Here is a 17577-nt window from a genome sequence, read left to right as displayed (position 1 = left end):
CGTGAAAAATGCGTTCAATAGTATTAGCTGGGATTCCATAGCCCACTCGCTTCGGAAACTAGACATTCCGCTGTCTTTGTACAGGATTCTGGAAAATTATTTCCAGAATCGTGTGCTAGTTTACAGCACAGACGAGGGTCAAAAATGTGTCCCAATTACCGCAGGGGTTCCACAAGGTTCCATCCTGGGCCCGGTACTGTGGAATATCATGTACGATGAAGTGCTGAAACTAAAGCTCCCCCAAGGGGTTGTGATCGTTGGATTTGCGGACGACATCACACTTGAGGTCTACGGCGAGTCGATCGAGGAGGTTGAGCCGACGGCTTCGCACTCTATAAGCGTCGTCGAGGACTGGATGCGCTTCAAAAAACTGGAGCTGGCGCATCATAAGACGGAGATTTCAGTTGTCATAACCGCAAGTCGAAGCAACAAGCGTTGATCAGTGTCGGGAATTGCACCATCGCCTCTAAACGCTCCCTGAAGCTGCTGGGGGTGATGATCGATGACAAGCTCGCCTTCGGGAGACATGTCGAATATGCCTGTAAGAGGGCTTCAATGGCTATTGCAGCATTATCTCGCATGATGCCCAATAGCTCAGCAGTGTACGGCAGCAAGCGGAAACTTCTAGCAAGCTAGTAACACAAGGGGCATACGAGGTACCAGAAGATCATTCTCGATGATCAGATGGCAGCAGGAGTGGTCGAATTCCGCGAAGGGTAGATGGACGCATCGACTTATTCCGGATGTATCCGGATGGGTCGGGAGGCGCCATGGAGAAGTGAACTTCCATCTGACACAGATTCTGTCAGGCCATGGTTGCTTTAGGCAGTATCTACACAGATTCGGGCATGCGGGGTCCCCCATGTGTCCCGAGTACGCGGATGCGGAAGAGACTGCTGAGCATGTCTTCTTCGTGTGCCCTCGTTTTGTGCATGCGCGGAGCGACATGATGGTAGTGAGCGGGCCAGACACCACTCCGGACAACCTAGTTCGGAGGATGTGTAAAGACCCAAACATTTGGAGGGCGGTTTGTACAGCCGCCTCTCAAATAGTTTTAGAATTGCAAAACAGGCGACAGGTTGACCACCGACACGCCAGTGTTAGCTAACGGCCAGTCTCCAGGTTAGTTAGCTAAGTTAGCAAAAAGACCTAAAGAACCAAGAGGGTGCACAGAGCACAAAAGCCGCTCCCCGAGGCAATACCTAGCGGTGGTCCCGGGGAGTATTATGGGCTGGAGACTGAAGGGGTTTTAGTGGGTCCGGTCACTGATTCAAACCAACCCCACACTCCCTGAGGTTGGTCACCTCAGGGGTTTGGATGCAAATTTCCACTTCACCTGAAACAAAAAAAAAAAAAAAATAATTTATATATATATATATATATACAACTTACAATACAGACAACTTTTTCTTAGACATCATCAAGATTTAAGTTACCCTTGAGGCTTCAGCAAGAAAAACGCAAAAAAACGCTGACTCAGTACATTTTGAAATATCATAGAAAATTCAAATCATGTCGTAATGCTTAATCAATTTGGATTCTGACACTTCAATAGTATACAACTATAGAAAAATTAAATTCAAATGGAACTCACATTTTCATTTTTGGGTCGATGCACACTGTTTCCAAAGCTGCGAAAACGTGATCCAAATTATTTCGATCCAAAAACCTGACTTTAGAGCCATAGTGTCTTCAGTAAAGTTGTTTCAATAATTATTCTACAGGTTATAGAAGTTACAGTTTCGTGATCAATCCACTTAACAGTGAAAAGCGAATTTTACTTTTTTCATTTTTGCACTGCACTGCACTAATTCACACTAATATCTTTTCACTAAAGGAAAATTGATTTTGGAGCCATAGTGTCTTCAGCAAAGTTGTTTTGTTAATTATTCTTCGTTTTACGATAGTTAGAATTGTGTGGTTAATCTACCCAAAAGAGAGAAACGAATTTTATTTTTCTCATTTTTGCATATAAAAATCCACTTTGCTGAGTAAAGTTTTAGCATATTTTATTAGAAACAACTTTGTCGAAAACACCATATTTCTATCTGTCAACTGAAACTGACTATTGTTAAGATTCCTCTAGAGTGTCCCTAAAAATCATTTTTTTGATATAACTTTTTATGGTGATTTTCCAAAATTTTTCAATGTTCTACAATGTTTTTCAGTACAATAAAACACACGAGTTTACCGAAGGAAGCTTGTTTTTATCTCTTGTAATTATTTAGTTATTGAAGATTTTTATTAAAATAGTGCACCAATTTACTTACAGATATAAACACAGGAGACAGCAAGAGACAAATGCCTATATCTGGATTGAATGATGTTTTAGTTATGTTTTAATATAGAAATGGTTTAGTCTGCAGATATTTGCAGATTCTGAAGATATCTGTTAGTAAATTATTGCATTGTTCTAATAAAAAACGGCAATAACCAGAGAAATATGTGAGATAAAAATAAACTTGCTTCGTAGACATTGTTTGTTTTGTAATAGCAAACAACATTGTAGAATATTGAAAATTTTTAGAAAATCACTGCTAAATTTTATGTTGAAAAAACTGATTTTTAGTGGCAATTTGTAGAATACTCCACATAAGCCCATTCAAACAGACAGATAGAAGTATAGTGTCTTTGACAAAGTTGTTTTTTATGAAATGTGCCACAACTTTGCCGAACTCGATAATTTTTTTATGCAAAAATAAAAAAAGTGAAATTCGCTTTTCACTGTTAAGTGGATTAATCATAAAACTGTAGCTTCTATGACATGAGAATAATTAATGGAACAACTTTACTGAAGGCACTATGGCTCTAAAATCAAGTTTTTTGGGTCAAAATGATTTCGATCACGTTTTTGCAGCTTTGGAAACAGTTTGCGATGGTCAGCGATTCCCCTCTGTGCACAGTGGTACAAGAGCTCAAAAACGTGAACTTAATTCATTTGCTCTCCAAATAATGGTTTTATTGACATACTATCTTTCGTAGATATTTATAATATAAAAAGGCTCAAATCATGACAAAAAAATTTAGTTCGAAACTCAACCGCTAGTGGCGCTACAAAATCTTACTTTTTAGCCTTACACTTTAGAGAAATGGTGTCTTCAGCAAAGTTATAGATAAAGTTCTTACAAAAAACTTTGTCGAAGACACTATACTTCTATCTGTCTGTTTGAATTTCTTCTAACTCTTCTTGTTTTAGATATATAACGTTTCTTATTAGACTTGTTTTTAAAATTAGTTATTTTCAATTTTCAAATTGCCAAAACTGCAGAAATCACGAATCTGACGTGAGCAAAGAGGTTCACAAATTACGAACGCGCATTATAGCGCCCGCCATTATGGTGCGTAAAAAGCTGGATATCATTGAAACACACAATTTTGTAGAAGACACAAAATAGATGGCTTCCACACAAACCGAGTTATTGCCAAAAAATGTTAAAAAATCATCATTTTTTGTACACACCTAGAGCACAAAATAGCAAAAACTAGCAGACGAAATCTGCATAGAATGAAATATTATCATAATCACTCTACGAAATCACTTAGATCGTTTGTCCCTTTTGGTTTCTTCTTTGCCTGATATGGAATTCAAAAAGACAGTTCATAGTGCAATTGCAGGGCGAATATGTCATAAACTTTAATTAGTAATAGCATTGGACAAATTCACGCAAAGAATCGATCTCACTGTATCGATGTTTTCAGTACTGTTATTCTGGTAGGCATTTCCTAGTCCCTATTGGTCAGCTATCCGAGAAGGCACAAGAAAGCCGGAACGAAGTCATCAAGAGGTATGGTGATCTTGCTGAAATATTTGAAAACTAAAAATAATTATTATCTTCATAGATACAGATTAGACCACACCAAAAAGTTTTCTAGAACAGGTTTAAATGTTGATTTCCGGTTATAAGCAGTTTGCGAGACAAGCCACCTAATGAGCTCTGCGTTGATGCAAAATACAGGCTAATTCTGATGGGGATGATTTTTCAACTTTATATTTTTTATTCATTTATTTTAGCGAAATTAATACATGAAAATATAATTTAATTATTAGAACAATGCAATAGATGATACAACATTTTTAATTTGGAAAAGGTATGTAGTAGTGATCAGTAATCTGACCAACGTTTTGACGTGTATTGTCATCGAAAACATTGAGTAAGGCTGTTTTTGAAACAAAACTTAGGCAATGAAGATACTGGAAGGGACAAACGTTCAAAATTATTTCGTAGAGTGATTATGATAATATTTCATTCTATGCAGGTTTCGTCTGCTAGTTTTTGCTATTTTGTGCTCTAGGTGTGTACAAAAAATGATGCTTTTACTTGGGAATATTAACTCGGGAATAACTCGATTTGTGTGGAAGCTATCTATTTCGTGTCTTCTACAAAGTTGTGTGTTTTAATGATATACAAATATGGACATTATAATTTTCTAAATGTTACAGTTTCTTGTTTATTTAAAAAAACTTATTTTTAAAAACAAGTCTCATAAGAAACGTTCTATATTCAAAACAAGAAAAGTTAGAAGAAAAGTGTCTTCGACAAAGTTTTTTGTAAGAACTTTATCTATAACTTTGCTAAAGACACCATTTCTCTAAAGTGTAAGGATAAGAAGTTAGATTTTGCAGCGCCACTAGCGGTTGAGTTTCGAACTAACTTTTTTTGTCATGATTTGAGCCTTTTTATATACTAAATATCTTCGGAAGATAGTATGCCAACCATTATTTGGAGAGCAAATGAATTAAGTTCACGTTTTTAACTCTCGTATCACTGTGCTGTGGACCGGCTTGTTGAATTTTCGTTGAAACTTATTTTTTATTGAAACTTGACGTTTTTCCAAAAATTTTCGTAAAAAGTTCACGATACAGAAATATGGGATGAATTTTTATTTTAAAAGTTAGGTTGAACAGGATTTTTTCAATTTCAAAATTTAAGAGCATAATCAAATTTCAATGATGCAATATGATTTTGATGGTTATTTCAAATCATAAAACCCTTTGTGACTAACTTTATAAGTGCACCCGTTTTTGAGATATTTAAAAATAAGGTTTGAGTCTGTAGGGAACAGACAGACAGACATCTGAACTCATAGATATAAGATTTTGTCAAAATCATTTTCCCGCCTAAATTGCTTGATAGGCAAGCGACAATTGCTAATTTGCCATTTCCTTGCCGATTGAATTGGTTGTGTTACTCATCGTAAGTTAACGTATAACAAATAGATTGACGTGGCCAAATTGTGTAATAAAACGATGCTTTTCCTCCAAATTTATTTCGTTACTTGTTAAAATTGTGATGAAGGCTTTTTTGTTATTTTTTTAAGCACGAATTCAATCTCGCTCAAACTGTGGAAGCGCACACGAAGTGACATGGGACACATATCCGAGTATTCTAAAATGGCACTGAATCAACGATGTTATGAGAAACATGAAGTTAAAGAGTACATCCGCCATACCGAATACGGAGTCGTTAAAATTTATTTCTACATTGACACCATAGAATACGCCCTCCTAATAATCAGACTTCTTCCGCTACTGGGGTACTTTGAAAATATGTCTTCTGCCGAAGGAAAGTATTTTACTACACGGGAAACACATTATTTTGATGAGGGTAGCGGTCAGGAAATAACGTCTGTTCAGGCAGAAGAAAATCGGAGTAAAAATCGACAAGCGGATGTTTTGGAGGCAGAGGGCAACGTCTTATGGGGACAAGGAAAGTGTCGTGAGGCATATAAGAAATTCAGTCTAGCTTATGCTATGTGCACTAGTGGGTATAACCATGAGGCTAGATTCAAATCGAGTCAGGATAAGGCTAAACGAGAGATGGAAGCCACTGACTTGAATGCCGAAGGACATAGAGTGTACATTCAGGAAATGTTTAGTGAAGCACGAAGTGAATACCAGGAAGTTTTTGCTTGGTCAATGAGCGTCGGAGCAGAAACCTATGTATTGAACAGAGAAAGAGCTGAGACCCAGGAGAAAAACCAACAAGCAGATCTACTGAACAATGAAGGAGATGATTTGTTTAAAAATCGAAGACAATATCGAGAGGCTTACCAGAAGTACAAAATGGCTTACGACTTATGTACTGATGGATATAGCGGAGAGTCTAGATTCAAAAATAACATGAACTCAGCTAAATCTGAGATGGAGGCCGCTGATTTAAATGCCGAAGGAAATAGATTGTACAATCAGGGAAAGTTTAAAGAAGCACAAAGTAAATACCATCAGGCGTGTGACCTGACGAAGGAAGCCGTTGCGAAAGAGACTTATATATCGAACATAGAGAGAGCCAAGAACCAGGAGAAAAATCAACAAGCAGATTTACTGAACAGTGAAGGAGATGATTTGTTTCAAAATCGAAGACAATATCGAGAGGCTTACGAAAAATACAAGAAAGCTTACAACTTGTGTACCAGCGGTTATAGGCAAGAGGCTCGATTTAAAAATAATATGGATTTAGCTGAATCAGAGATGAAAGCCGCCAATTTAAATGCTGAAGGAAATAGATTGTACAATCAGGAAATGTTTAGTGAAGCACGAGATAAATACCAGCAAGCTTTTTATCGATCGAAGATAGACATTTCAAAAGAGATGTATAAGTCGAACAGAGAGAGAGCAAAAAATCAGGAGATTAATCAACAAGCGGATCGACTGAACAATGAAGGAGATGAATTTTTTAAACATGGGAGACAATATCGAGAGGCTTACGAGAAATACAAGAAAGCTTACAACTTGTGTACCAGCGGTTATAGGCAAGAGGCTCGATTTAAAAATAATATGGATTTAGCAGAATCAGAGATGGAAGCCGCTGATTTAAATGCCGAAGGAAATAGATTGTACAATCAGGGGAAGTTTAGTGAAGCACGAGAGAAATACCAGCGAGCACATGACGTATCCAAAGTCAGTCAGGAACGTGCAATATATGAACAAAATGAAAAACAGGCGCGGCTTGCAGACGAGACACAGAAAAAGGCACAAGCCGATCAACTGAACCCGGAAGGAGATACGTTACATACAGGATGTAGTTTTGAGGAAGTCCATGTAAAGTACCAACTAGCTTGCAGCGCATGTGCGGAAAATTACCAGCGGGAACTCGATGCTACCAAGCTGAACAGTGAAGGAGATGTGTTGTACTGTCAAAGCAACTTCAGTGGTGCTGTCGAGAAGTATCAGCAAGCTTTCGATATATCAAAAATCGATACTGCTCGCAGTAGATACAAAATGAACAGGAACAGAGCGATGGACGCATACAAAAAATGTAAGTTGGCTGATCATCTGTTTCAGGAAGGTAAAGATATGTTTGATCAAAGGAAGTACAAAGAAGCTTATGAGAAACTTAGTCAGGCTTGCGATACCTGTACAATCGGTTACAATAGAAGTGGGACCTTCAAGACCAGAAGAGATGAGGCCAGTCGAGAGATGATGGCGGCCGCCTTGAATACCGAAGGAGATCGATTGTTTCGTCAGGGACAATTTAGTGAAGCCCAAAGCAAATATCAGCAAGCATACGACAGCTGTCAAATTCGAACGCAGTATGTGATCTACAAAGCGAACATAAACCGAAGCCGAACGGAACTGCAAGCTCAAGGTTTTTGTACAGAAGCGGATGCATTATTCGGACAGCACAAATATTCGGCCGCTCAAGGAAAATACAAGGAAGCTTATGATAAATCTACACTCGAAAGCGAACGTTACAAATATCGAACGAAACAAGCGAGATGTTTCCAGAAGATGGCCGAAAAAGCGTGGGACGATGCGTGGCAAGCGGAGAACGCCGGTCAGGCCGAAGTTGCGCTGAGCAAATTTCAAGAGGCGAATGTTTTACTGCAAAAAGCTAAACTTCTCGCTCCAAGTGATAGCGAGATTTTGAGACTGAGCCGGCAGTTTGAAGATCGACGGTAATAAGCTGTTCAATGAGGGTATCAAATAACAACAGAATGGAGTTCGGTTGTGTGAGAAAGCCAATCAGCTTGAAAGGCAATTCAATAGTGATCGATGTGAAGAGGCTGATTTCACACTACCGAGAAACGTGGTTACAGAAATGCAAGACTCGGCACAAAATTGAACAAGCAAGCACGAACAGAAGTACTCTAACGATTGGAAGAATATGCTTTGGAATAACTTCCTGCTAGTGAAAAATAATCTTCATTTCATTAAATAAAAATCATTTAGTGTCGTTAAAAAAGAGTTTCACTTGAGGTAGGGTGAATGGGTTCGAATGATTCTTTTTGTGTTTGTTTTGATTTGCTCTGTATCAGGTCACTGTGTCATAATCAACTGAAAACGATGAAAAATATTAAAAAATCAATCAAAAACTACTCCAGGAACAACGGGCGTTCAAATTATGAAATCTTGCTTTGGCTTGTGAAACCATGATTTTAACTCATGAAATCATCAACTAGACTCATAAAATCTGGCGTTTGATTATTAAAACCTCGCTCTTGCTATAAAACCATGAATTGAACTCATGATTTATTGAGCTAGTTTTATGAAATCATTATCTGCGGGATTCGGTTCATGAAATTGCACATTTGATTTATGTGACCTGGCTTTGGTTCAATCATGATCATGATGTCATGATTAATCGACCACGAACTCGAAAATATAAGTCGTGTAAACTAGCATTCCACTCATGTGACTTGACATTATTTATTAAATCGTGTTTTGGTTTACATTCATGAAATATCATGGTTTATTTCATGAAATATCAAATAAAATTCGTCAATTGCTCTGTTCAAATAATTATTAACGTGTAGTTTCTTCGGCTGCTTTTCTGCAGCAGCATTATGGTGATCGGCGATAAACATTCGATCTTTTTTTAGCGTGTGAGTCAACTTCGTCTCTCAGTCGGTTCTAACATTTATCGTACGACATGCCAGTTCGAATGAAATGATTCGGAGATTCGTTGAGATAGTTCATTCTCACTCAGAGATGGAATTTCCAATAGGGTTTGCAATCCCGGGAACGATTTCCCGGGAATTGCCTTTTCCCGGGATTCCCGGATCCCGGGAATAGGAATATTGATTCCCGGGATCCCGGGATTCCCGAGTTCTCGGAAAATTTTCCATACAATATTGCAACAAAACTAAATATCGTATCAAAACACGAAACTTACGTCGTAGAAGTGTAGAGCAGCTTCATAATGTGCATTATACGAAGCAAATATTTGCTTGAAACGACGATCAATATTTGCTTGCCGTGTAATATCAAATTATTTGCTTAATTTATTTGTTAAAAATATATGCTGTCGTATTCAGTAAACGATAAATTAAAAAAAATATTTTCTTCGTCTCATGTCTTTTTATGTTAGTGAGCTTACTACTAAGCGGACAGTTGCTTGATTTTTTCTTCGTTTATTGACAAAAAATTTTGAAACCTGTAAATTGATAAAAAAAAAATTGAAACCCGTAAATCAATGCGGCCAGAAATAAATAAATTAATAAAACTCAGTCAGTTTACACTGACTTGGGTCGTGGCCGCGATTTCACATTAATTACGACGACATTCAAATGCTCTAAAATCTGGCTGCCAAACACTCAGTTTTATCTTCAACAAACTAAAAGTATTGGACTCTTCAGTTTCTAATGAATTGTAGCAAGAGCTGGAATCGGTGATATAGAAGTATTTTAGAAATCAGACCCCAGCGGTGATTCAGCGATCTTAAGCAAAGTTTTACAGAACAAAGTTTTACAGAACAAAGTTTTACATTATTTGGGCTTAACGAAAATTGTCAGCGGATCTGATGCGGTTGGTAGACGATTGTTCATGAATTTCTGGAGTAAACTTGAATAAATTTTGTTCTTCATTGATAATTAAGTTGTAAACGATAGTTTGGAACTTTTTATTAATAACCATTATTTGAAATCTAATTTTTGCTAAGAATTTTTTCCTTTCCCGGTTCCCGGGAATTCCCGGGAAATGAGATTTTTCACTCCCGTTTCCCGGGAAATCTATTCTCGGGAATATTGCAAATCCTAATTTCCAATAGCTCTACAAACCGATGATTCACTCTTCGCTGAATCCAAGTGCCAAAACGTAGGAGAAGTATCGAGAGATGATAATTATCGGAAAAGAGAAGTGATTGCGATCGCTTGAACAATTCTCGCGTAATTTTTCAAAAGGACCTAAGTAACAATGAGAGATTCTCTCCTCTCTCACTTTGTTTCGTTAATTACGCCGTCATTACAAATATTTTCCAAGCTTTCTTCCCGTTAATCGAGAGATTGTAATACTGTCTTGCTTACTATGCATTGAGTGTTATGAAATATGGAAAATTTAACATAGTTATTGATCAAAGAGAAAGCAAACAAAGAGAGTCTCTCAATGTCAATGTTAGATAAGTCCTTTTGAAAAATTACGCGAGTATTAACCGCCTTTCTTTCTGAGTCGCAAGTGTTGACAGTAAAGTAGGTTTTTCATCGTTTAACAAAATGTTGCTTGCTGTTGTCATTGTCAGCTCAATGTTCCTTTGTTCGTTGGTTTTATTTTCATCGAAGGTTTGTTCGCTGGTGTATGTTGGCCGATATCAAAGTTTTTTTAACAAGCAAAAACCTGCACACATTTTGGAAAAAATCCGCAAATATAAAATTGATTCGAAAAAAGTTTGCAAGCTATGCAAAAAGTAACAAAAAACATTTGCCATTTGAGAAAACAAAATCGGCCACGGACTCTGAAAATCTGCATTTCACAGACAATTCTGTAAATCTGGTATCCCTGCTTGTGCTGCCTTTTAGTTGGTCTAACGCTTGCTGATTTTTTCCTCTCCGAGTTTTTGGTTTGCGATAAAATTTTACGATTGTCGGGACACTCTTACTCACAAGGTAATTTAAACTAAAGATTTTCGTTCCACGGCTCGATCGGATCGGAAGACAATAATGAATTACCGATTGGAGCAAATGAGACAATCGAAACATCGTATTAACGAGCGCCAATAATCTCGCATCAGCCTTGCCAGATCTCCGGATTAATCCATAGATCTACGGATTTGTTCACTTCTACGGATTTCCAAATATATGAGAAATCCGTAGAACAGAAGAAGAAAACAGGTGAGATCCGTAGAAATCCATAAAAATCCGTAGAATCCGTTTCAACTGGTAGTCTATTGTATCATATGACTCGTGGAGGCGTGAGATAGGAACTTGTGAGCAGTGTTGCGAAATTTCGACACAGAATAATGAAAATGATACAACAGCAGTTTCACTCTCACTCTCTTCAAACTGATATTGAGTGTCACCAGAGTCAATTATCAGTCTATAATCATGTCAGTGTTATAAATGATATATCTTAATTAATATCGAAATTATTTGATCTGAGCCAATGCATTGCATGAATTGAAGGAAGTAGGTAGACACCTTTATCCTACACCGCATTAAAGTCGCTAGATCAACATAGCGTGTGCGAAATCATAGTAATGCTGCCAGTCAGCATTATTCTGTCAACGGATTGGAGCTGACAGCAATTATCGCTTTCAGCTCGCTCGTGTTGATACTGATATTCGAAGTTTTCTGTTTTAACTGAGAATCTATCACTAAAAGTGAAAATTTCCAACCCTGCTTGTGAGGATCGGAGCTTAGACTATGTAAGCAGCATGGTCCTTGAAGCTTAATTTCAAATCGAACATAGCTCCCAGATCCTTAACTACCATTTCGCGACTCGAAACAGTCCCGTGTAAGCTGCACTCGTGAAGATACATGACATGTTTCCGACCGAAGGAAATAGCTGGGCACTTAGACAGATTGAGTGGCATCCTGTTAATTCGGGCTGCCACACGGAGCACGAAAATTATGGCATAGTAGTATAATTATGGCATAGCACATAGTCGTAATAGATTTCTATGTCATAGTTCTATAACATTTGGGAAACAATTTTTAAAAAGTCGGAGCTATAACGTTATAGAAGCTATGTAATAGATAGCTATGAAGTAGGCACTACGAAGTAGAGTCTTCAACTGCGATGGCGGTACGAGCTTTTTTTTGTGCTCCCTTACGCATTCGGTCTGGATGCGTCGGGTCCCACAGCACTGGATGCTGCTCCCACAATTCAATGAGCCGGATCTTCTGATTCTGATCCATAACAAACACTCACAAATAAAAACAATCGAGTCAATTCACGGCCAAAACCAAAAAGTACTTTCAGAAAACCAGAACAACAACACAACGCGAGCGCGAACAGAATTGAACTGTCACAAAGTGACTATAAACGGTTCCGTCATGACGGAATAGATCAAAGCAAGCAACTATGATGCAGAAGATAATGCTAGAGTGTACACACAGCAACAACTTTTTTCTACGTAATAGCTGTTAAAATTGAACTTACAAGTCATAACTATGAGCTATAACGTTACAGAGTAGGTGTTCCTATGAGCTAAGACTTAGTTGTCTAAATAATAGCCAACTATGTACAAGAAATAGCGTCCGTGTGGCAGCACCTTAACTATCAAAGTCTTCCAAGGCATGTTATAGCATCTGGGCGTCTTGAGTATTTTTTTTGTGTTGTATAGTTTTAAATCGTCAGCGTAAGATAATTTTATACATTTGAAACCCGAATTCACACCTGGTCCGAGATGGCTGCCTTGAGGAACGCCAGCCAAGTAGGAGCGAAGCCACGAAGTCACTAATTCCTATTTTGTCGTATTTTGCCAAAGCAATCTCGTGGTTTACCTCGTCGAATGCAGCGGAGAGGTCAGAATACATAGCGTCAACTTGATGATCGCGTTCAATCTCTCGAGTAATAAACGATGTGAAAGTAGTCAGATTTGTCGTCGTCGAGCACTTCGGCATAAACCCATGCTGGGTAATGAATGGTTAATTTTCCCAGAATAACTATTTTGAAAAGCTTTGAGACAGAACTGAGCGATGCAATTCCACGATAGTTAGTAACAGTCCGCTTGCATCTTTTCTTGTTAATAGGGAAGATAAATGAACTCTTCTAACGTTCGGGAAAAACGCCCGTCGTTAAGGATAGGTTGAAAACCTTGGCCAAAGGTACAGCGAAGAAATGAACTGTTAATGTGAATAAAAACTTAAAAGCTGAAAACGTATCGAAAGTAAGAAAAGATGAAAATGAAAAGGAGTTATAGAATTTCCTCGAAACGGTTTAAACCTATTTTGAACATAAAAAACACTTCTAAGTTTATTCCCAAAAACTGAAATTACTTTTGAAAGACAGCTGAGACCAAAAACAAAAATAACAATTTAATAACAGAGCAATAAAATTTACATGTCATTCACAAATGGAAGCCGGTCGTAATTTCCAAAATTTTTATAAATTTTATCAAATGCATTTCAAATTTTAACTTAAGAAACCAGAATAACTCCGAATCAAGCAGGGACCAGTTAGAAGCATTGCGAAGAATATAAGTGGATGATTTCAAGTTTTGCTAAAAATTACCGAAAGAACAGAACAATTTAAATTTCACTGAAGTGCTTCTGAAATCTAGAGACCAAATAATCAAAAATACACCCAGAAATAACTGAAAGCATTTTAAAAGCTTACGAAAGCAAAGAAAACAGCGAAAAGGTCACAACAGAAATTGTAAAAAGCAACTAGGTACAGCCCAGAAGAAATAACAAAATCTATAAAAACCTATATCGAATTTAATTTAGAAAGCATAAGAACTCTCGTAAATGTAGCTGAAAACATCTGGATTCATCTCAAAATGGTTGCGAAACGTCTCTGAAGGTCAACGATGAAAATGATTGTTTAGAACGTTTTAGTTGAACAAAAATCGTCAAATAAAACATGATCAAAAAGGTCTGGAAAATGCTTCTTAAATAGAAAATAAACCGAAGAGAATGAAATTCTCTGAAGAAACGGATAAAACAAACTAGATATTTCGAATTAACTAAAAATGCTCCTGAAATTCAGAAAAAACGAAGAAAATGCTTTTAAATATGGTTCAAACTAATTGAGTAATTCTAACGAGAGAAAGTATCCAGAAAGAAAATGATTCAAATTCAGCCTAAAAAAGTAAAACAAAAATCTATTCAAAATTTAGCTAAAAAAACTTTATAGTTTAGTTGATAATGCCTCAGAGAGTTACAACAAAGTTTATGATGAATGATATCAAGTTATCCTAGAAAAAACTAAAAATACTAACGAGTGAAAACAAACTATACTATTTTACATGAAATTCCTGAGAGATTCTGAACATGTCTAAGGGACCAAAAACCTAATTGTTCACAAATAAAACAATTCCGAATTCACCTAAAATATAACTTACAATGACTCTAAAACCAAAACACGTGTAGAGTTTTTATCATAGGCCAATAACGTGTCCACATGGACATTATCATTACAACCTTTCCCCCTTCCGTGGATCCCCCTCGTTCATTATGTTGACCACTTGAAATGTAGACGGTCCCGTGCAAGGATTCTCGAGCCGAAAAAATTTTCATGGCTTAAGGTAGGGTAATTTATATTGAGCTTCTGAGCAAGGATGGAAAAAATCGTTTCGCATAACAATCATTCGGGAATCATTTCTGAACGTGTTATTCATATGCTTTCAATCCCTGCAAACCATCGCTAATAAAAATTACACATTCTCACGTATACAAGAGACAGCTTAGAGCAAAGAAGAATAAGGTAGCTTTCTTTGATGATTATGTTTCAGTATTGCCTGTTTTAAGCGAAAGGGAGCAACATATAGTGAGCGTTTCACGAAAGAATCATAAACGATTGCACTCAAGCGATCGCAACGATTTTTTCAAATGTATCTTGCTTGTAGGTGGAATTCGGCTACTCCACGTCGTGCTTTCACCGTGGTATACCTCGATGATTCTTGGTGATTTCAAATATCACATGTCAATGCACCATGCTTCTACTTCCGTAAGCATTGATAATACCTGCTTGTTCCGGTAATCAAACCGTTGAGCGCAATCTAACGTTCATTTGGATTCATAATTTTGTATCATTTGCGATAATCTCTCAAAGCTTCTCGCGATACTATTGAATGCAAGTGAACTTGGATACAATTAATATTGAGGTGTTTGAATCATTCAGTCTCTTTTTATGGTATTTGGTACACTTAGAAGCGAAAAACAATCAGCAGTGTTTCTATGGAAAACTTGTACGCGAGTGAAAATAGCTGAATGATACATGATAAATCAAAGAACACATTTGCATGGAATATTGCTAGTGAGAATATTGCTAGTGAGTATTTAACGCTATATCATTTTTTTGTATTTCCCGCCACAAGAGAGGCGAATTATGCTACGGTTTATCAACCGATTAACGGCAACAAAGCTTAGTTCGACTAGTCACTAATCGGCTTCTTCATAGCTACGCAATAGTGAAAAAAAAACAGCTACAACGAGATTAATCAAGTTATTGAGATTACTGTTTTACATTATTAATGGTGAGCGACGGCACAACCCTCAAAGCATCATCGAATCGCGGCCGCTCGAGGCACTATTTTCTTCTACTCTTTTGTGTGTGCACATCACAATGTAAACAGCACACAAAAAAAAAAATGGGCAGCTAAAACAACAATCAACCCCGTGATTGGTGTTAAAATGAATGCTTCCTATAATTATGTTGCTGGTTCGAACTGCGCCGGCTCTAGGCATTAGAAATGCTAAACATAACCTCTTACCGTACAACGGACCGGCTAATTATGGTAGTTCGAATTGTGTGTTTTTTCTCTTTATCTCAATGTACACTGGACTTGCTTTTTATGCGCGTAAATTCATCTTAGTGTTCAGTGTACTTGTTTTGCTTGCATCGATGATCGTCTGGCGTTACACGTTTGAACCGAACGAGACGCGGTGCGATCGGACCGCGGTCGAGCATCACATTGTTTGCAATTAGTATATCTACCCCCTCTTTTTTCAGATTGTTGAACCTGGCACTGATTAGAAAAAACAGGCAAAACTCACCTTAAAATCCCACTCCTTGTCCAGATCCATCCGTGGACTGTTGTTGTGATGACTGTTGTTGTTGTTGTTACTGTAACTATTCAGATTGTTCACACTGTTGTTATTGTTCACACTCACATTGCTTATTCTTCGGCCGACAATATTATTGCTGCCGCCATTGCTACTACTATTCCGACGGTGATGATGATGATGATGATGACCGGATCTTCCTCCTCCTGCTCCACCTCCACCACCGCCTATGTCATTAGACGATGTCATAATGAGGGTCGGACGACGTTCTGGGCTAACCTCACAAAAAAAAAACAAACACAAAAACTATAATCCGTGGCCTACTGGCAGCAATTCCTCATTCTCGAGTGTGGAGCTGCGTTTTTTTTTGCTCTCGCTGAAAATGTTCGGGTAAGATTCTGAAAAAAGAAGAACAACAAAAAACGTAGGTTAAAGCAGAGAAAATAATCCCAAAATGATGGTAATTCGACTGTTAGAGGGGGAAATTGGGTTGTAATTTTTACCGGTCGGAGAAATTAATGAGTTTACTTGTTTTGTATAGGATAATTTTCTGGAAAAAGTTTAGCACGTGCACTCGGACTGTTCGCTGAACCTCGCAAACGTAAATTCTTCTTACTTGTTAGCAGCAAGCAAACGGTTGAATAACCTGAGCTCTGCTGATCCGAATGAAAACACCGATTTTACAGTAAAAATTCAATCAAACTGGCTCTACGGGCGCATCTTTCACTCGGCCAGACTTTCGTTACGCGGCGGTCGTTACATTCGCGGAGCATCAGTTTCACCCAGCCAATATCAGGCTGTAAATATCGGTGTAAACAGCGTACTCAACTCTCACACTCGCACTAATGTCCGCCGTAATTACCGCCCATATAAGTTACGTTACAATCGCAAACCGACCGCGGAATATTATTACCTATCGCAGCTCTGTCTGTAAGATTAACGTGCAATAATGGTGGCACACGTTTTGCAACATTTTCCCATGCTTCCAAACACTAAACAGACCGTGAGCTCTTCTCACAAGCTGGTGGAGAAGAATCCATCCTCAGCTGGAGTGTCGTCGTCGTCGTCGTCGTCGTCAATCGATGGCAGTTAAGAACCTGCTTCAGCGCTGTAACGCGAGTGAGGAAGCGAATCGAAAGTGAAAGAAGGCCTCCAACTCAGTAAGCGACGGTGATCGTGACAACCAAGGTCTCTCTTCTTCAGATGGAGCGGAAGCGGGAGAGCAGAGAAGGAAAAAAACGTGTTCGATTGGTTCAATTTTGAAGTAGAATACTTCTCTCAGGAAGTTCGGCTACATAGGGATGTGAAATGAAAATCTAAAACCGAAAAATGTGAAAAATATGTCCAATTTCAAATGCTAATAAATCGATTAGTATTCGATGGATTTCCTTCGTTTTTGCAGCAATAGATTGGAAAATCTTCTAAGATTTTTCCCAAATGAAGATAATTGTAATTTTATTATTCACACTATTATACTATTGAAAATAGTCAAGCCTTGTCAAAACGAAAAATTCGACCTCTGATTGGTCGTTATATGATTGCTTCCCAAGCACGGTCGACAGAATCATATACCTTGCAATCACTGTTGCCAACTGTATAGATTTATCTGGAAATGTACAGATTTTCTCAGTTTTTCAGTACAGATTCTGTACCGTACAGATTACAGGTTTCGAGAAAAAGTACAGATAAGTACCG

At 37.9% G+C, this 17577-nt stretch overlaps 1 protein-coding gene across 3 annotated transcripts in view; it reads right to left on the bottom strand.

The window, feature by feature from the left end:
• LOC129717463 (uncharacterized) overlaps positions 1–17577 on the bottom strand; it is a 215617-nt gene that overhangs the window by 82591 nt on the left and 115449 nt on the right. Inside the window, exons 1-2 of one of the 3 annotated variants that reach the window (XM_055667370.1) lie at positions 16796–16986; positions 15874–16280 (exon numbers count right to left, since the gene is read on the bottom strand). In XM_055667370.1, coding sequence (XP_055523345.1) covers positions 15874–16131 — 258 coding nt within the window. In that variant the 5' untranslated portion in view covers positions 16132–16280; positions 16796–16986. Of the gene's footprint in view, positions 1–15873; positions 16281–16498; positions 16673–16795; positions 16987–17577 lie in introns of those variants that run through there. The other 2 variants (XM_055667371.1, XM_055667369.1) reach the window with 2 other exon arrangements.

Source organism: Wyeomyia smithii, chromosome 1, assembly GCF_029784165.1.
Source record: "Wyeomyia smithii strain HCP4-BCI-WySm-NY-G18 chromosome 1, ASM2978416v1, whole genome shotgun sequence".
Taxonomy (NCBI): domain Eukaryota; kingdom Metazoa; phylum Arthropoda; class Insecta; order Diptera; family Culicidae; genus Wyeomyia; species Wyeomyia smithii.
This window is presented reverse-complemented; position numbering and strand designations above follow the sequence as displayed.